At 56.6% G+C, this 20874-nt stretch overlaps 1 protein-coding gene across 1 annotated transcript in view; it reads right to left on the minus strand.

Annotated features, from left to right (window-relative positions):
- Positions 1–5399: 5399 nt before the first annotated feature.
- Positions 5400–20874, minus strand: part of Tesc (tescalcin) — a 39052-nt gene continuing 23577 nt past the window's right edge. Inside the window, exons 3-8 of the mRNA XM_076866927.2 lie at positions 17837–17917; positions 12643–12782; positions 11302–11363; positions 11111–11218; positions 7919–7966; positions 5400–5552 (exon numbers count right to left, since the gene is read on the minus strand). Of these exons, the coding sequence (XP_076723042.1) occupies positions 5475–5552; positions 7919–7966; positions 11111–11218; positions 11302–11363; positions 12643–12782; positions 17837–17917 (517 nt within the window). The 3' untranslated portion in view covers positions 5400–5474. The remainder of the gene's footprint in view (positions 5553–7918; positions 7967–11110; positions 11219–11301; positions 11364–12642; positions 12783–17836; positions 17918–20874) is intronic.

Here is a 20874-nt window from a genome sequence, read left to right on the forward strand (position 1 = left end):
CCTTTCCTGCATGGACATGGGCGTGACTGCAGTGCCCTCCCCCAGCTCTCATCTCTGGGGCGTTGGGCATGGTGTTCACCTTGGTCCACGCAATGAGTCACCTTAAACACTAGGGACAGCAGCATCTTCCCTCCCAATAGAAATCCTGCCCTGGCCAACCGCTCAGATTTCAGCTGATTAAAGGAAAACTGGATTTCCTCAGCAGTGGCATTTTGGTCCTTTCTGAAAGAGAAAGGAGACACGCACTGTCCCCTGAGGACTGAAGACCTGGAACTTAACCCATTAGGCCCCAAGCTGTCCATCCATAAATCTTTCAACGAAACTGACGCAGGTGCTTAAAATAGATTGGAAGTCAATCCAGAGCTTATGCCTTTTTATGTATAAAATATATTTTTTTCAAATACTTTTGATTTTCTCAAAATAGAGCCCTGAAAACATTTATTTTAAAAGTTACTGAAAGTACTTTTTTTTTTTTCTTTTTGCTCCCGTTGTTTTTCTGGATGTCCCAGATGTGGGACGATGAGACTACATAGGTCCTGTGGGTGACACTTCCCACCTGTTCAATGGCCAGCATCATCACTGCAAGCTGGCTTTGCTCAGCCTTGTACGGAGGGCTCACCCTTGCACAGGTCCTTCTCCTCAACTGTCTGGTGGCTGCTGCTAGGGGGGCCAGTGACAGTGGGCCCAGACAGGGCTGCCTCCTCCCTGACCCCCTGACCAGGCCCTTGCTCTGCAGAGCAGCTGCCTCAGCAGCGAGCTTATGGTGCTGGCTGGCCCAGGCTGCAGAGCTGCGAGCCACAGACCTGCCGCGTCACCCTGTGCAGCCAGGCCAGATGGTTACCTGGCTCCCGCGGCAGGGCCTGCGGTGGTGACTTGGCCGGGCTGCTCCACTGTGCAGGGCAGGCTCCCTCTCGCTGGGCTCCGGCGTGCCCGTGTTGGCACCGTGTCTTTGGCCTCTGATGTTGAAAGTGAGCTTCCAGAAGCAGCCATTTTCTCTGCACTGGGAGCCTTTCTGTTCCCGAGGGAGGGAGGGAAAGTCCCCTGCCCTCCCCAGCTGAGCCATCCTGCCATCTTTCCTTCCCTTGCCCAGCGTGTGGGCAAATGCTGCTTTGTCGCTTCCCTAAGAAGGTGACAGCAAGGCACTTGCATGCCCCTTGACCTCACTACTTACTGTTCCACTGGAACCCCCCTTGGGGACCACACCAAGAACCAGGACTTGTCCCTGGCTGTCAACAAGCAGATTCAAATGCTGAGCAGCTCCGTGCCCTCTCCTGGGTCTTGCAACCCCCTGGGCCATTCACCCACCACCCTGCTGGCACTGGTTCAAGTCCTGGCAGAGCTAGAGACAAGGGTGCTGCTGGAAGACCAGTGGCTGTGGCCCTGGCTCCTCCCACTCAGCTTCCCAGGCCTTGCCAAGGTCACCGCGTGGGAGGACAGCCTGCCGGGCTTGTTGGCAAAGCCCTCACCCAGGCAACTTGTATTTTTAACTCTCCGCCAGGCTCCTTGCGACTTGGCGCCTCTCACAGCACAGAATTCAGCCTCAGACTCCTGAACAGCAGGCCTGACTGCTATGGCCCCTCTCCTGTTAGCAAACAAAAGAACTTTGGACCAAAGAATAATAGTTTTGTTAAAGTCTAGCAATAATTTGTTCTATAAGAGGCCAGAACTAGAGGCTGGGTAATCTTGCTGTTTGCTTATCCATAATTCATGTTTAACATGGCTGCAGAAGGTATCCTCGAAGGAGTGCCTCAGGTTTCCATTACATAGCCCTTTTGTAAACCTACCTACTTAATAGATTTATGTCAAACTACCATCTTCTTTTAACATTCAGAAGCCAACTTCAGCCAGGCACTGTGGCACATGCCTGTAATCACAGCAGCTCGGGAGGCTGAGGCAAGAGGATTGAGAGTTCAAATCCAGCATCAACAAAAGTGAGGCACTGAGCAACTCAGTGAGACCCTGTCTCTAAATAAAATACAAAATGGGACTGGGGATGTGGCTCAGTAGTCCAGTGCCCCTGAGTTCAAGCCCCAGTACCCTCCCCCAAAAAACAACTTTTGCCCTTGTTAACTTGCAATATAGGACTGGATCCCACCTCCAACTTGATTCCCAGCAATGACTTAGAATACAGAGAAAATGGCCTCTGCCCAAGCAGCTGAGGACGTTGTCCCTGCTCAGTGTTCTCTACCCACATCCTGGGAACCTCCAAGTACCCACTTATCAGCATCCTTCAAATATTTGACAGCACTGAGTTCTGCCTTGTTCCTTTTAATCACTTGCCTGTCTTTATCAGAGATTTCAGCACAAACAGCACCTGCTGGGGCAGCCACAGTTGAGACACTCCTGTCATTCAGTTCACGTCCCCATCCAGGGATGAGGAGGGCTGGCTGCATTTGGGCAGGGTCGGTGCTCTCCCAGTCATGCCCAGGAGTCAGAAGGCATAGAAACCATTCCCAAGCCACCTGCTTCCTTCCTGCCATGCAAACTGCACTGCCCAGATGGCACAGCCGTCACCAGACCCAGGGCAGAGCAGCAGCCCTCAGTCTTTGATGATCAGAGGCCCTGGGGAATTAGCCTGCCTCTCCCAGGGGGCATCTGTACCACCTGAGGGCCAGGCTGGCTCACTGCCCACAGCACCCTGGGAGCTGGGCAGAGAGCTTCAGGTGACTTGTGCCCCTACACTGGTGGAGATGCACCCTGCCCTGCAGGGAGACGACTCCCTCTGTGAACAGAGGAGCTTTCTTCTGAGTGGCAAGGACTGGGCTCGGGAACCAGCTCATTTTAATTAGCTGTGTAGCTAAGCTGTGGCCCACGGCTTCAAAGACCCCAGGCAGGTGGGCCCCTGCAGTCTGCAGAGACAGCACAGTTGATGCCTGTCTGTCGTGGCCACATCTCCCCAACTCAGGGCACAGGAGCTGAGGGAAGGTTATTATTTATTTAAAAAAAAAAAAAAAAACAACATTTTGCATTCATGAATTGCCTTTGTAGTAAAGAACAAAATAGAAGCAAATTGGGAGCGCCCCAGCACCCCAGACTGTCGCGGGCATGCCAGAGGCCCTGCGAAGATTCACTGGGGACAGAGGAAAAGGGAGGCTGGGAAAATGGATTTCAGACACTTCCTGGACAGAAGCTCCTAATGATGCAGATTCCGTCCTTCCGTCCCCATGACTTGCAGGTCTTCAGCGGGCAGCCCAGAAGCTAAAAGGACCCCGAGAGGCAGGTGAGGGAGCCCGTCCTCCCTAGGAAACTGCCTGGGTCCTCTTGGGAACTTGGCAGGGTTTGTCACTCCCTAGACAGCAGGCACCTAGAGGGTGGATGCAGAGGCCTCTGCCCACGTTCCTGCTCTCACCAAGTCCAGATGTTTGTTGAATTAAGTCCTAATTCAAGAAGCAGGTCCCTCGCATGGCTTCAGGCCCGTGAAGCTGAGCCGCGCGACCTCTGAGCCCCAGGGAGGCAGCTGGGCCTGGGTGGAGGTCTGGCCTTCCTCAGGCCCCACCTGCTACCTCCACCTCCCAGCCAGGCACCCAGGATGGCAGCCCCGCACCTGCCTCAGTTGGACCTGTCACCCAAGTGCCTAGGGTCCCCAGACTCCACCTCCATCCTGTTGCCCTCCATGCTGTCCCTGTCACAGCCCCTTGAGCTCAGCACACTGGTTTGCCTTTTGAATTTAAGCACCAGCTCGTCCCTTGGCCCCGGCAGCAGCCCGAGGACACCTGACATGCCAGGGAGTTGCTCTTTCTGGCACGTGTTGGACCAGGACGCACCTGTTGGAGTGAACATTCACTCACAGCACAGTCACCCACGCTGGGCTGCCTAGAGTCACCTCAGACTCCTCATCTGGGGCAGGGAAAGCCTGCTGTATGCAGCTCAGCTCCGTGGGGACTGCCATCGCCTGGCTGGAACAACTACCTACAGACAGGTGGCTGGGGACCCCTGACCACGGCCCAGAGAGAGGAGGGTCCCTCGGCAGCCACTCCTCCCCCACCAGGCTCTCCACTGAGATGACAATGGGTGGCCATTGGTGTTAGTACCATTAGCTACAAGCATGAGTCACTGTCCCCTAGGGCAGCCTTTGGGTGGTTCATCAAAGAACCACCTGAGCTTCTGCAGCAGGAGGGTAACGGTGACGGTGACATGAAAGCAGAGATGCCCCTGGGTTTGTTTCCCCTCCAGTATAAGCTTCACTGGGAACGTTGAACCACACAAAGTACAAATGTCACCAACCACACGAAACATCCAAGCCCGGTTTCTACCATCTGTGAAGAGCGGGGCACCGAGAACACAGACGCACACCCGTGTGCTCGCATGTGCGGGACCCAGCTCAGGACGCCTGGGAGGCCACCATGGTGGCCTCTGGAGGGGGATGGCCAGGCTGGGCGCGGGCCCACGGCTGCCTTTTGTACTGTCAACCCCAAGGCCAGGGTCTGAACAGATCAGATAGAGCACGCTCAGCAAGAAAATGACCCAGAGGACGCAGTGGCCAGCTTATCAGGAGACCTGCTGGAAGGCCAGAGAGCCACCTCCCAGTGAGTGTCAACAGGAGAAGTGGGGCACATCCAAGTGGCACTGCCAGCAAGAGGCCTGGAGGACAAATCCTGACAAAGCCACACACAGCCAAGGACACTGCCAGGGCCAGCTGCTGGGGACCCATGCAGGGCAGCAGAGACCGCACAGTCAGCAGGGGTCTCTGCAGCTCTGCCAGCTCCACACAGCCCTCCGCTGACCCTCCTGCCACCACCCTCAGCCAACACCAGTGACTTGTTTCCACAGCTTCCTCCAATAGGTGACAGCGAGTCCTAGATGCTCACCTGGGCAGACGCTCCTCTGGCTTCTGCTGCTGCCACCTGCATGGGGACCACAGAGTCCTAGGGGTGCAGCTGGCCCATCCGACAGGAGCCTGGACCAGCAGCCCCAGTGAGGTCCCCACCATCAGAGCCTGGGGGTCTGCAGCCAGCCAGCCCGGAGTCCCAGCGCCCAGGGGCAGGCAGCGCCCATGGGCAGGCAGCGCCCATGGCCAGGGCTCCCCTGTGTGAACGCTGGTCACGAGTTTGAGGAGGCCCTGCCCGAGTTCAGCCCTAGGGACACACGCAGCAGAGTGGCTCCTCCTGGTCTCCCCACCGAGGGCCGAGAAGCCAGGTGGACCGGGCCGGTCACCAGCCACCAGCATGCACTGGGCCCAGAGCCAACAGGAAACCGGCCCTTTAAGATGACCCGGCCACCCCTGTCCCTTTTGTTCAGTCCCAGCCACCCAAGGCCAGCCCCGGCCAGGAACCAGGAACGGACACAAGTCGCGCTCATTAACAAACCTTTTTTTTTTTTTTATTGTCATTAGAGATAAAAACTGCAAAGTCCCACATACCACAGCCTGGTTGGCACAGGGGACACGAACCCCATCCACTATTTACAGGAGCCGCAGTGGAGGCCGGGCCAGGCTGTCCCCTCTCTGGGCGGCTTCTACGGAAGGCAGCGGCGGGTCAGTGGCAGAGGGCGATGGTCTCCATGTTGAGGAAGCGGACATGCATCTTGGTCTCGATGTCGATTCCCTGCCAGATCTGTAAGGGACCGAGCAGCGTCAGGGGTGTCCCCACCTCGCCGCAGCTGCCCGGGCCCAGTCCTGGCCCCTGCCCTCCCTGTCCCCGGCCAAGGAGAAGACCAGGGGCTGTTGTGAGCCTTGAGCCGAGCGCGGAAGAACAAGTCCCATCTGTCCTCCTGCTGGTTGATGTGGCTGTGACATTTGGCTTCTTCCTGAGTGTCGCAGCACGCTATGGTTAAGTCCAGAGGCAGGTCCCCTCCCACCACGCCCTCTTCAGGCTCCGTGGTCCTCACGCCACCGCCACAGCCCCTCAGCCCCCTTCTCATATAATGAGGGGACCACCCCACCTGCTGTCCCCTTCACGGAACACTAGGGGGACTCCGGTGACATAGGCCTCGCTGGATTTTGTGAACTTGTAAGGGTAAAGTTGTGGAGTGTGACAGGCCATCATGGTTAATCAGAGGCACAGGACAGTCTGCTGGGTTCAGCCTGAGCGCCCACCGTGTTCTAGGCAGGAAAGGGAATTCCCACCCACCGTTCAAGTCCAAGGCCACGCCCTGGCACTGCCATTACCATCCGTCCTGGCCAGGGCGCTGGTGCTGTCCCCAACACCCCCACAGCTCTACTCTCTCCTACTCCTTGGCAACTCGGGGCCCGGGGCGCCACAGATGGGGAGATGGGAACAGGAACGGAGGGACTTGGTGGGCGGGTGACTTCTCACCGCCTCCCCACTTATGTAAGAACTTCAAACCCTCAAGCTGTCACTCAGCGTCTCCAGGGACAGCCACGAGGCTGGGAAAGTCAGAGCTGCCAGGGCGCCCAGAGACAAGGAGACTGGAAGGGGGGGGCTTTCTTGTCACTTCCCAGTCTCCCAGGTGCTTCCCAGTCCCTGCACCTGATCTGGGTGTTTCGAGGGACACAGGAGACCAATCTGGTTCCATCCAGGTGGCTCCCATTCACTGGGTGGGTGAGAAGAGTCTCAGGGTAGTTTCTGCTAAGTGCTGGTCACCAAGGCCCCTGGAAGGGACCAGGGAGGGGAAGGGAAAGGAGGGGACCTGGCTTGTCATGAAAGAGCCCCACGCATGCAGGAACGGGGTTGAGAAGCCGTAGGGGAAGGCGCCTTCAGAGGCAAAAAAGAAACTCACCCTGTGTCTGGCCTCCCTTCCCTGAGCCTCCCTTCCTCCCCAGGCTCCTAGGTCCTCACCTGTTGTCTTGCTTGGGCCTCACTTCCCTGGATGAGAGGCCCCAGTGCAGGCCAGAGTGACCCTGCTCACAAGCACAGACCTGCCCTTCCCCTGCCCAGCCCTGACATGGGGCAACTGATGGGGTGAAGGTGGCTGCTGACCTGTGACCCAGAAGTCCCTTCTGGGCTTCCCCTTGCAGCTAGGTCTGTGCCTCCTGCCTTGCCATCTGCCTCCCCCTGCACTTGCAGAAGGCTGGCCAGGTCAGGGGCAGGCTTGGAGGGGTGCATGCCTGGTGCTGTGCAGCTGGGCCCAGAGCCCCTCCGGTACTGTTGGGCCTCCTTGCCCCCCCGCAGCTCCCAGGAAAGCCGTGGAGACGCCGTCTTGAGGATGTCCAGGGCCAAAGCAGGCAGGTTCCTCTGAGATCTCGACAGTCCAAATGTTGAGGAGCTGGTCTCAACTCCCTGCCCAGGGCCTTCTGCCATCAGCAGGGCCCGCACCAGCCTCACCACCTGCCCCAGGGGCTGCAGAATCCACCATGAAAGGAGGGGGAGTGAGGGCAGCCACTTAAAAACGACACCCAGACACGGCCAGGAAGCAGGAGGCAGAGCCGGGCGTGGTCTGCCCCAGTTGTTGGTGCTTGTCCAGGCTCAGGAAGTTTCCAGAATCCCTGCACCACTGTGAACAGGGGTTGCCTCTGGGAAGGCTGGGGTCCCAAGAGAGACAGAAGTTGACCTTTCATTGTCTACTGCTTAAGATGCTCTGGCCATGTGCAAACATCACTCTTTTGATAAAAATCAGTGAAGCCGCTGGGTGCAATAGCACACGCCTGTAACCCCAGTGGCTCAGGAGGCGAGGCAGGAGGATGGCAGGTTCAAAGCCAGCCTCAGCAACTTAAAGGCCTTAAACAACTCAGCGAGACTCCATCTCTAAATAAAATGCAAAATAAGACCAAGGATGTGGCTCAGTGGCCAGGTGTCCCTGGGCTCCATCCCTGGTACTCCATGTCCTCCCCACCAAAAAAAAATCAGGGAAGCCTATTCAAGGCCCCTTCAACCTCAAGGGTCAGGGTGGTCCCTGGCCCGCTGCCCTCACCCCCACTGCATTTCAGAGACATGTCTCCTGACCAGCAGCTCCCTGAGGTCCTCAAAACGCTCCCTGAAGCCCCCACACCCAGACACCTCTGTTCCTCCCCAGCACCCACCTTCAGGAAGTCCTCGAAGGTGATCCCCTCATACACTTGATCCGGTTCCTAGGGACAAGAGCGCAGGGCAGAGGGTGAGGGGCGGGGCCTCACCCTCCCTTGGCAGCGTCCTGCCTCCCCGACACCCAGAGCACTTTCTGGGTATTTGTCTGCAGCCACACAGAGTCACCCTGAACCCCAACAACCTGCCTGAGGCTGGTGCAGGCTCACCACGGCCCTCCCGCTCACCCCCCCACAGAAAGGTCCGGTGGAGACAGGGGACGGGGCCTCCTTCCCCAGGGCCTACCTCCTGCTCGTCCCCAGCAGCCCGGCTGCCAAGACACCTCGCTGCCCCCCACCCCCGTCCTGCCACATCATCCCCTGCTCTGATAAGAACTATTCTAGGCTAATCTGTGTGCACAGACCACTGGGGAAAGGGGCAGGGGAGCAAGGGCCAGCCTCTGTGGCCACCCTCGTGCCCATGAGTCACCATGATAACGTTCAGACACCCGGAGATGGGGGCCAGTGTGGCGAGTGGCAGCCTTGGCCTGGCTCCGAGCCTCTGGCTTTCAAGTATGTTTGGCGATGCCCATGTCGCTCTGTCCTTTCCTCTCTGGGACAACAGGGAACACACAGGGGCTCCTGCCTCTTCCAGTTCTACTCTGGGGCTCTGACAACCTCATATCCAAAAACCTCACCCCAAAGCACTTTAGTGACAGTGAACACCCAGCTAATGGCCTAAGTGTCCATCACTAGAAGACCAGCTAAATAGACCTCGGTGGTCCACACGACTGAGTCCCGCGTGCTATTTAGAAGGGGTCACTGACTCGTGCTGATGCAGGAAACCCGAGATGGGTGCAGAGCCATACGGAGGAGGACAGTGCCTGCAGATGCGGGCGGGCAGCTCCCCAGGCCCTGGCTGGGCTCTGCCACCTGAGGCATGGACGAGGGGGTCAGCACAGAGAAGAGGGCAGGCCGCATGGTTCAAGTTCATTTTGTGTAAATCAAAAATCAAAGTCAGGGGTTGGGGCAGAGCCTGGGCAGAGGGCATGCTTAGTTCGTGCAAGGCCCTGGGTTCAACCCCAGCAACAAAACAGAAAAATAACAGCCCCCCCCCCCGCCCCCGGGGCTGCGGCTCAGCAGTAGAGCACTTGCCTGGCACGTGTGAGGCTCTAAGTTTGATCCTCAGCACCACATACAAATAAATAAACTAAGGTATCAGTGTCCCTTTGCAACTTAAATATATATTTTAAAAAAACATAAAAATAACAAAGTATCAAGGACATACAAGTAATATTTGGGCTTCTGTAGGAAAGTCAGCAGGGCTCCCTGCAGAGAGGGGAAGGAGTGGGTGGGCGAAGGGCAAGGAGAGACCAAGCCCTCAGGGCCTCACACCCCGCACCCTGCAAATCTAAGAAAACATAGGCTAACGTCCCGGGTGTCCCCAGCCATAAGATCAAAGCTTTACGGTGACAATACCACCCTGACACAGCCCAAGGTGGGCTCCATCCTCAAACCCGCCTTACAGATGACACCTCGGGGTGCAAAGGCCACTGCTGGGGACAGTGCCGGGAGGGTCCTCTGTGGGCAGGACTGCCCTCTGCGGGTTGCTGCTTTACTTTTATTAAACACATTTATAAACCACTAGCTCTCCACTGGCCGGCCTGTCCCCGGGCTCCTTCCTCCTCTTCCCTCTCATGAGCATGGAAAGGAGTGGCCACCCTCTCCCCTGGGCCCCGGGTCTGTTGAAGGGTGACAGACACCCACAAGGGGCTGGATGGTGGGGAAGGCAAGAAAGAGGGTGGAGGGGCTGGGACGAGGAAGCTGCCAGCCGAAGTCCCCACCAGGCCACGCCACGGAGCACAGCCTGCAGGGGCAGCACTCGGGAAAGAAGTCACCGCCAAGTCCATAGCTGGCTTGGCAAGTCCATTAAGGGGAGGACAGTGGACCGATTGTCTCTGGCGGGTGGCGCGGTCAGAAATGTGGAGCGTCCTCAGAGGCCAGATGGCGCTGAGCGCACGCTGTTTATCTGTGACCTTGACATCAGAAAACACGGGAAAGGCCCACCCAGGACCCACAAGGCCCAAAGCAGGTTGTGCGCGGGCCTTCTGCGCACGGGGGCCTGTCCCCACCTGTCGGGCCCTGCGGGACACAGGCTGGGGAAGCCGGCCTACTCCCTGGCCACTCTGATTCCATGCAGCCCAGCAGATGCCAGCTGCCAGCAATTTCACTTCCTCAAATTAAGAAAACTGTCGCCAATTGAAGCTGGAGTGGGGCAGGAGCGATTTGAAGGAGAATGTAATTAAATCAAGTGGGAATTTGGCTCCTCAGCCGGTGGGGATCCCGCTCGCCCCAGGTCGCAGCCCTTCCTGCAGCGGCTGATTTGCTGAGTGGGCGGCTTCACCGAGGCCAGGGCTCCCTCCAGGCCGAGAAGCAGACAGATGAAACTCAGGCCGTGAGATGACCGCCCTGCGCCCTGGGGCTGGCCCAGCAGCTGGCCAGGGGCCTCACCATAAAGAGCAGGAAACTCCCTGCTCCCAGGCTGGGCCGACACTGCATCAAGCTGTCCAGACACAGCCCCGCGGTGCCAAGAGGCGAGAACATCAGCGCCATCCATTGCACCCATCGGGATGTCACCTAACTGTCTGTGCAGCCCTCTGAGGCTTGGGGCCACGGCTACCAGCTGGTGGCTGTACCCAGCCCTGCCAGAGGGTCCATCCTGCTCAGCACCCCTCTTCTGGGTTCTCCCTGCGCTGAGCCTTGGGTTTCCCAGTGGAAGGGGGCTAACGAGGAGCTCAGGGAGGACCGGCCCCTCTGCTTCACTGACCCACTGGGCCCCCTTTTGCCCCAGACCAGGTCGCTCCCAGCCCAAGGGACAGCCCCTGCTGACCCTGCCTAAAGGCCAGCGACCACACAAAGCAGGGCTGATGGTCGGGGCCGTGCCAGTGCCAGCCCTCAGGCGGCCTCGGGCGGGAAGGCCACAGTGGGACCTGCTGGACCCCAAGCCCTAAGGACCGTGCTCTCTGCACCCCTGTGTTGCACAGCCCCCGGGGGTTGGGACCCGAAGTCTCCTAGGGGTCAGGGAAGGCCGGAGGAGCCTGGGAGCTGCTCAAGGCCAGGCCTTCCTGCCGCAACACACCCACAGACGCATCCTCGGACCCCAGGGAGAGCGGCCCGGTGGGAGGGTCGGGGCTGGGCCCCCAGGGTGCTCACCATCTGCCCCACGCACACGCTGGCCGCCTCCATCATGGCCCCATCTGCAATGGAGCGGGCCGACTCCTTCTCGATGTGGGGGTTTCCGGAGAGCAGCTCCTCCACCACCTGCGGGGGGGGCAGAGGCGGTGACCTGGAGCCCCCCAGGTGGAGGGGCAGGGAGCCGGGCAGGGCAGAAGAGCATACTTTACATTTCGATATTCTTCCAGGGTGATGCGGCCGTCGCTGTCCGAGTCGTACATGTGGAACAGAACTGGGGGCAGCCGGGGGAGGGCTCAGTTAGGAGCGCCTGGCCCCGCCCGCTCTCTGAGAGCTACACCGCACCCAGTCACCCATGACGAGGTCAAGAGCACAGGCCAGGGGGGCCGACTGACCCCTGCCCGGTGGGGTGGCCTTGACCTCGGGCAAGTGACTTAACTTCTCTGAGCCTCAGTTTCCCCATCTGTGAAGTGGGAAAACAGTGCCTCCCTCGGGGTCTTACGAGGCTGAGGAAGGCAGAGCTGGCCCCCAGGGGCAGCAGGGGCAGCAGGGTCTCCTCTATTTCCCTCTTTACGGACACCAGCATCCTGTGGCCTACAGCCCAGCAGAGGGAGGAGCTAAAGGAGGTGGCCACTCCCCACCACCCCTCACTCAGCCCTGAGCTCCCCAGCTGCTCTGCGCTGGCCACTCATCCAGCACCCACCAGAGGCCAGGCCTGAGCAGAGCTCTCCACGACCCCTTGTCCCCCAGCCTGGGGGTCAGGGCTGCCAGGACCCATCCACAGACAGCTGCTGAGGCCGGTCCAAGCTCAGGTGGCCAAACCTTAGGTTAGGATCTGTGTCCACCTGACTCCACGGCCCCCAGGGCCCCCACCCAGCCTGCAGAGCAGTGGAAAGCTGGGTGGACGCGGGTGCTCGCCTGGTCAGAGCGGCCCAGGAGGCCCCGGACGTCAGCCCAGCGATCCCAGCAGCCCCTCGTGCCCACGCCAGTGCTAAACAGAGCCAAGGCCCCTGCTGACATTTTCCTGATGGCGAGACTGAGCCTGGGTTGAGGTGGACAGGGTTGTCGGAGTCATGGGAAAGTCCACCGAGGACAAAGGAGATGTGACTCAGGCCACGGCTTGGACCCTGCCCTCTGGCTGGCCAGGAGTCAGGGGAGAACGATGGCTCCTCCAGGACGCAGGCTGGCCTTCTGCAGACCCTGCCGGGGGAGCGCCACCCTTGCACTAGGGGCTCCGAGTCCTTGGTGCCACATGTGTCTGCAAATGGCACTTCCACGTCCAGGTTTGAGCTCAAGGCCCCTGAGCCACTGACTGGAGCAGCTGAATCGAAACCTGTGGCTCCGTGACCCTCTTCAAGTCCCAGAAAGCCACCAACTGCTGGGCCGTTTACCACGAGACCACCAGATGTGACTTAGGAGGAGGGACACGCAACTCACTGCCCTTTTAGGGACTGGCCACACAAGGACACGAGCACTCCCTCCCATCCACGCATGGCCCACCCTCCTGCCGCAGGGATTGGAAGAGGTGGCATCAGGGGACCTTGGGGACGCACATCTCAGCTTCTCTTTCCGAGACAGCTCCACCTGCTCCTCGCCCAGGGTGGTGTCGATGGGCCGGAAGTAGGACATGATGGTCAGGAAGTCCTCAAAGTTGATCTCGTCGGCCAGGCCGCTGGGCCCCTTGCGCAGGTTCCTGCGGGACACGGGGGGGGGGGGGGGGGGGGGGTGAGGGGTTATTCACTTACAGACAGGGCCCAGGAGTCCAAAGCCCAGCACCTGCCAGAGCTCACCGTCCACGGGGCTGGGAAGAGGCAGACAGCGAGAGCCGTGGAGGAGGGCCACCAGGGAGGGACGCCCGGGGGACTGTGGTGGGCACCAGGAGGTGGGGAAACTGAGGCGCCAAGCCATCCACTGACTCACCCAAGCCACCCTCCCCTTTATCTCAGGGGTCAGCAAACTACAGCCCGAGGGCCCAAAGGGGCCTGTCACTCATTTGTGTGTCACTGATTTTTGTACGGCCTGTCTGGTAAGGGGCATTTTCTTGGTTTTAAATGGTTAAAAGAAAACAAATTTTGTTAAAAAAAAAAAAAAAATCAAAATGATATTTCCTGGCAAGTGAGAACGACACAAAGATCAAATGTCAGCATTCATAAGACACGACCCTGTTGGGACGCCCCGTCCAGATGGCAGGAGAGCCACAGGGCCTGTGGCCTGCAGAGCCTCGGACCCTCCCCGCCCCTGACCCGCGTCCTCCACAGAGAGCTCGCCAGCCCCTGTTCTCGGCCACCGGTTCAAAACCTCAGTATCCTGAGAGCTGTCAGCAGCCCCAAAGGTCCCTGGGGTCGTCTGATGGTGACTGTAGGGCAGGCGCATGGTGAGCCCCCCTGGGCTCCAGACCCGGCCTCCCCTCAACTCCTGCCCCTGGCTGCCCACACGCGGCCTTTCCTGGCTTCACCCCTCGCTCAGTTCCTGGGGTCCCTGGTGCAGCCTCTGCCCTGCGTCCTCCCCGTGCTGCCAGAATGCGCTTTGCAAAATGCAAACCGAACTCTGTCACCCCCCCAGGTCTTAGTGACCCCCAGTTGCCGCCTGGGCTGGCCCCTAGCACCCCTTCCTGGATTGCTTCCTCCCCAGGGCCCCCAAGAGCTGGCCCCTGCCCGACGTCCTCCCTGGATATGGCTGCTGGGTTCAATGTCCACCTCTGGACACTTAACACTGCCTGATGGACTGACGTCCCCCCTCCATCCTTCAGTCCACACTGCCCACAGCGGCCCTCGGTCAGCTCTGCGGAACTTCCCACCGTCTGAGTGAGGAGTCCTTGTCCCAAGGTGTGCCCTCTTGTCCTCTGGCCAGAGGGAGGTACCAGCCTGGCTGCGTCCCCTGCACCTAGCCTCTTGGCACAAATGGCCACCGGGGCTCTCTGCCTCCTGATCACCGGGTGAGTGGCTTCCCTCCACCACACTCCTCTGCAACGTTGTCCTGCCTCACCTCAAAAGGACTGAGACCGGAAATCAATAAACGTTATTCACCACATCAATAGACTTAAAGATAAGAACCACGTGATCATCTCGATAGACGCAGAAAAAGCATTCGACAAAGTACAGCACCCTTTATGTTCAAAACACTAGAAAAACTAGGGATAACAGGAACTTATCTCAATATTGTAAAAGCTATATATGCTAAGCCTCAGGCTAGCATCATTCTAAATGGAGAAAAGCTGAAGGCATTCCCTCTAAAATCTGGAACAAGACAGGGATGCCCTCTCTCACCACTTCTGTTCAATATAGTTCTCGAATCATTGGCCAGAGCAATTAGACAGACAAAAGAAATTAAAGGCATAAAAATAGGAAAAGAAGAACTTAAATTATCACTATTTGCAGATGACATGATTCTATACCTAGCAGACCCAAAAGGGTCTACAAAGAAACTCCTAGAGCTAATAAATGAATTCAGCAAAGTGGCAGGATATAAAATCAACACACATAAATCAAAGGCATTCCTGTATATCAGTGACAAATCCTCTGAAATGGAAATGAGGACAACCACCCCATTCACAATATCCTCAAAGAAAATAAAATACTTGGGAATCAACCTAACAAAAGAGGTGAAAGACTTATACAATGAAAACTACAGAACCCTAAAGAGAGAAATAGAAGAAGACCTTAGAAGATGGAAAAATATACCCTGTTCATGGATAGGCAGAAGTAACATCATCAAAATGGCGATATTACCAAAAGTTCTCTATAGGTTTAACGCAATGCCAATCAAAATCCTAATGGCATTTCTTGTAGAAATAGATAAAGCAATCATGAAATTCATATGGAAAAATAAAAGACCCAGAATAGCAAAAGCAATTCTAAGCAGGAAGTGTGAATCAGGAGGTATAGCGATACCAGATTTCAAACTATACTACAAAGCAATAGTAACAAAAACAGCATGGTACTGGTACCAAAACAGGCGGGTGGACCAATGGTATAGAATAGAGGACACAGAAACCAATCCACAAAATTACAACTATCTTACATTTGATAAAGGGGCTAAAAGCATGCAATGGAGGAAGGATAGCATCTTCAACAAATGGTGCTGGGAAAACTGGAAATCCATATGCAACACAATGAAACTGAATCCCCTCTCGCCATGCACAAAAGTTAACTCAAAATGGATCAAGGACCTTGATATCAAATCAGAGACTCTGCGTCTGATAGAAGAAAAAGTTGGCTCTGATCTACATATTGTAGGGTCGGGCTCCAAATTCCTCAGTAGGACACCCATAGCACAAGAGTTAATAACTAGAATCAACAAATGGGACTTACTCAAACTAAAAAGTTTTTTCTCAGCAAGAGAAACAATAAGAGAGGTAAATAGGGAGCCTACATCCTGGGAACAAATCTTTACTCCTCACACTTCAGATAGAGCCCTAATATCCAGAGTATACAAAGAACTCAAAAAATTAAACAATAAGAAAACAAATAACCCAATCAACAAATGGGCCAAGGACCTGAACAGACACTTCTCAGAGGAGGATATACAATCAGTCAACAAGTACATGAAAAAATGCTCACCATCTCTAGCAGTCAGAGAAATGTAAATCAAAACCACCCTAAGATACCATCTCACTCTAGTCAGATTGGCAGCCATTAGGAAGTCAAACAACAACAAGTGCTGGCGAGGATGTGGGGAAAAGGGTACACTTGTACATTGCCGGTGGGACTGCAAATTGGTGTGGCCAATTTGGAAAGCAGTATGGAGATTTCTTGGAAAGCTGGAAATGGAACCACCATTTGACTCAGCTATTCCCCTTCTCAGTCTATTCCCTAAAGACCTAAAAAGAGCATACTACAGGGACACTGCTACATCCATGTTCATAGCAGCACAATTCACTATAGCTAGACTGTGGAACCAACCCCGATGCCCCTCAATAGACGAATGGATAAAAAAATGTGGCATTTATACACCATGGAGTATTACTCTGCATTAAAAAATGACAAAATCATGGAATTTGCAGGGAAATGGATGGCATTAGAGCAGATTATGCTAAGTGAAGCTAGCCAATCCCTAAAAAACAAATGCCAAATGTCTTCTTTGATATAAGGAGAGTAACTAAGATCAGAGTTGGGAGGAAGAGCATGAGAAGAAGATTAACATTAAACAGGGACGAGAGGTGGGAGGGAAAGGGAGAGAGAAGGGAAATTGCATGGAAATGGAAGGAGACCCTCAGGGGTATACAAAATTACATACAAGAGGAAGTGAGGGGAAAGGGGAAAAAATATAAGGGGGAGAAATGAATTACAGTAGAGGGGGTAGAGAGAGAAGAGGGGAGGAGCGGGGATGGGGATAGTAGAGGATAGGAAAGGCAGCAGAACACAACAGACACTAGTATGGCAATATGTAAAACAGTGGATGTGTAACCGATGTGATGCTGCAATCTGTATACAGGGTAAAAATGGGAGCTCATAACCCACTTGAATCAAAGTATGGAATATGATATGTCAAGAGCTTTGTGATGTTTTGAACAACCAACAATAAAAATTAAAAAAAAAAAAAAAAGAAAGGACTGAGACCCCTGAAAACCCTGGACGTTACCGGCAGGCGTCGGGATCCAGTCATGTTCCAGGGAGGTGAAGAATGGACGCCGGGTCGCAGAGGGACACCGAGGCCCCTCCCCGTGTTCAGAACCTTACAGAACCTGGCTGACCCGTTGCTGCTCGCATCCAGGAGGGGGAGGGGAGACGACCTACAACTGCCCGCCAGGCCGCCCTCCTTCCAGGTCTAGCTCCCATGTCAACTCTGGAACCTGCCCTGCTTCCCGCCCCCACCCCTGGGTCTCTCTCCATGCCCTGCACAACCGCCTTTCCCCCCACTTCTGTGCCACCTGTACCCGGGGACACATTTATATTTAGTGGGGGAACGTGACCCACTCAATGCTGAGTCCACAGCTGAGAGCCACGTGGCCTTGGGCCAGGTTTTGCTCAAGAGCAGTAAAAAGCCCAGGTCTTGCACCTGGACCCACGTAGGCGCCTGTGAAGCGCCGTCTGATCAGGACAGGCTGCGTCTCCCCCTCCAGGAGGTCCCCCGTGCCCCGACCTGCCTGGTCACACTCTGCCCAGGCTCACAGTCGCGGGCCGTCTCCCTGGGCTCACTTCTAGTGCGATCATAGCAATAGTCACACGACCTTGTCTTCAGAGATGAGGTCACAAACCGTGGGGCTTCCATCTTGGCCCCTCATTTGGACATGTCACTCTGGAGGAAGCCAGCTGCCATCTGTGAGGCCCCCAAGATGCCTCCCAGCGGCCACAGGAAGGAGCCTGGCAGCAGAGCCTCCCCCAGGTGCAACTTCACCCCAGCTGATGCCTTGGCTAAGTTCAGAAGAGCCTGGGCTCATTTGCAGCTGGATCCCTGGCCACAGAAATGATGAGAGAAATACCAAGCTGGGGCTGGGGATGGGACTCCGGACTTAGCATGCCTGAGGCCCTGTGCCCCACCCCAGTACCACAAAGGAAAGAAAAAAAAAAACAACTACCAAGTTTGAGCCATTTGTTACACAGCCAGAGATGACTAACATAGAATGCCCAGAGAGACCCAGTAAGCTGCCCAGAGTGGCCCAGCTACGAATCTAGAACCATCGGACCCCAAATTCAACATAGCCCCACAACCTGTGTTGGTTCAAGAGGCTGCTCTGAGCACACAGGTGCCACAAGTCACAAAGGACAAGGTGACCCTCCATTAGGCCGTTCAGGGGAGAGAGCCCACCTGTTGTCAAAGAAGGCACGGATGATTTTGGATCGGATCGGGTTGAGCTCCAGGTCAGGGACGTTGTTGAAGTTCTCCTTGCTGGTTTCCGAGAGGAGAAACGCCAGGAAAAGAACAAGAAGAAAGCACACGTCAGCCGGTGTCACCCTCACGTTCCCAGCTGCGCTGCTCCATCCCCAACAGGCCTCGGGAGGAAGAGCTCAGGGTTAAGAGAGGGTTGAAATGGGCCTCATGTCCCTCCACCCACCTGGAGACTTGAGAATCCGAGACAGACTGGACATTCGTGCATAACAAAGGGTGTGCGCCCCATTCTGGATGCCTGTCCTCAGGCCCCAGGAAGGGAACCCCTGCTTTGCCTGCTCTGGGCTCTGAGCAGCAGGATGCTGGCTGGGAGCTTTGGGAAACAATCTGAGTTCCTCAAGAGCCAAAAGTCACCACATGACCCAGCACCACACGCCTAGGTAAGAGCCCAGGAGAACTGAACACCTGTACTTCACAGCAACATCACTCACAGTAGCCAGAGGAGAGAGGATCCAGATGTCTGCGGGCTGGTGAATGGGCAGACTGTGGTATGTCCATTCAGAGGACTATGACTCAGCCCTAAGGGGCAACGATTCCTGCTACCACCCAGAGGAGCCTCAAAGACATGATGGCAAGTGAAAGAAACCAGTCACAAATGGTCACAAATGCCCTGACTGCACTTAGATAAAGTGTCCAGAGCAGGCCAGTCCACGAGACAGAGCAGGGTTGTCAGGGGCTGGGGTTGGAGGATGGAAAGTGACAGCTGAAAGAATTTGGCTTCTTCTTGGGGTGACATCCACGTTCTGGGCTTGATGGTGGTGTTTGGATGCACAACTCTCACTAAAGCCCACTGAATCCTGCATTTTAATGGATGAGCTACGTGGCAGGTGAATTTGATTTCAGCTGTTTTTCAAAAGCCACCACCTGTGGGCTTGGGGCAGGGAGCGTGCGTTTCCAACGAGGGTGCCCTGGAGCAGGCATGGCTCCCCCAGGCTGGGGCTCCAGCACCGCTGTACCCCTCGTCTGCCTGACCTCCTTCCCTGTTCTTGGAAGCTGCTTCCTGTTCACCTCTTGCTTGGGCTCTGGATGCCCATGGACAGTGACCTCAGGAGGGACCCAGGGCTCAGGCTGTTGCTCCTGAGGAACAAGGTGACACGAACAGCCGGGGAGGCGGGAACACAGTCGTGAGCCTTGGGACTCCAACCCTGGGCAGACTCGTGCTGGGCGAGGTATGTGCCATGCCCCAAGCACATGGCTCAGCCCGCGCTGCCCGCCCCTCACGGGGAGCCCGAAGCCAGGCAGACACTGGCGTGAGCAGGACCAGGCTGCCTCCTGGATCCCCTCAGTTTTCCTCACCCCCAAGAGGCTGCTTGTCCTTCCCTCGTGGCTGGGCTTGCTGGTGGCAAATGGCCAAACTGGAGACCGCGTCAGTGCAGGAGCCCATTCCGAGGAAGGAGGCACTCAGAGCAGTTGGCCCAGAGTGACGGGATGTTAGGCAGTCATAAAAAAATAATGGAAATTTGGGGACCATAAAAAGGGACAAAGTAAGCCAGGTGTGGGAGTGTATACCTGTGGTCCCTGCTACTCGGGAGGCTGAGGCTGGAGGATCACATGTTCGAGGCCAGGCTGGGCAACGTAGCAAGGCCCCCATCTCCAGACCAAACCAAGCCTACCACAGAGGATGGCTCCACACGAACCCCAGAAACGTCCTGCTAAGAAGAGACCCACAGGCCACACGCAGGACATTAATTGTCTAAAATGCCCGGAAGCAGTGAATCCAGAGACGGGAAGCACAGCTCTGGCTTCCGGGGGCCGGGTGATGGCGAATGGCCCTGGGGTCTCTTTTATAAGAGGTTCTAAACTCGATCTCAGACTTTAAACAGACGGATTGTACGATATCTACATTAAATCTCCATGACCCTGTTTACAAACCTCCCTGAACTCTTACAGAAGGAGCCCTGACCCAGGACTGCAGTCACACCCGGGGCACGGAGCGTGCCCAGGAACCCCGCAGCTAGCAGCCAGGGTGAGGCCAGCTCCCCTGGGGGTGGTGACCGGGGAGCACAGGGGGCCTGGGCTGGGAACGCTCTGCTGGGCAGTCCCAGCCACGAGAGTCCCTCCTGGGAACTTTTCTCTGGGCACATCAGGTCCCATGTGCTGGGACAGTGTGCTGCCCTCCCACCTTGGCTGGAGGGGACCACAGGACACGGGGCAGAGAGACCAGGCCCTGGAGGGGAACAAGCCGAGGTTACCAGGGGAGACAATCAGCCTGCAAAGTCACCGATGGATGACGGACAGCGACAGCTCGTGTTCCCTGTGCGAGTGACCTGGCCAGGCCCCCTCTACCAGGAAGCGCCTCACGGTGGTTCTGTGGTCCCTGACCTATAGGTGTGGCACAGAGAGGTTCCATGACCTGTCCCCCTCAGCCAGCTGGGGTTGGAGCGTCACACGGGACCCCCATGCAGGACCCCCATGCCACCCTGTCCTGCATTTCTCAAAGTCCCCATCCCTGACTGAGAAAGGGACCGGCAGAGCTGGAGAGGGAACTGGGGGGAACAGGACGAAGCCACCCTGCGAGCAGGCGGCCCACGGCACCCAGAGCCTCCGGCTCTCCTTGCTGGGGCCTGGGGAGAGGCCCAGAGCCCAGCTCCTGGCATCCGCCCGGGCTGTGCACTGCTCTGTACCCTGGTCAAGCGACTCTGCCTCTCTGAGCCACAGTCTCCTCCTCTGGAAACGGGAGTCTCACACGGTCTGTGTGCAGCTCATGTGACCAATTTGTGACACACGTAGCACCTGCTGTATACCGAGTGCGCCACAGATGGCAGTTTTCAGGCCAGGGAATACAAGCGCCTGTGGAGGGGACCCTGGGTGTCCCATGCCAGGCCCAGCTCCTTCCCTGGGACCAGCTGTCCAGGCCCAGGGAGGAGAGCAGTGGGAAGGAGGGAGGGAGGAGCTGTTCCCTAGCGTCACCTGCCAGCCTCTGACCCACCAGCAGCCCAGAGCCCAGGGCCCGGGGA

Source organism: Callospermophilus lateralis, chromosome 1 (genome assembly GCF_048772815.1).
Source record: "Callospermophilus lateralis isolate mCalLat2 chromosome 1, mCalLat2.hap1, whole genome shotgun sequence".
Lineage (NCBI taxonomy): Eukaryota > Metazoa > Chordata > Mammalia > Rodentia > Sciuridae > Callospermophilus > Callospermophilus lateralis.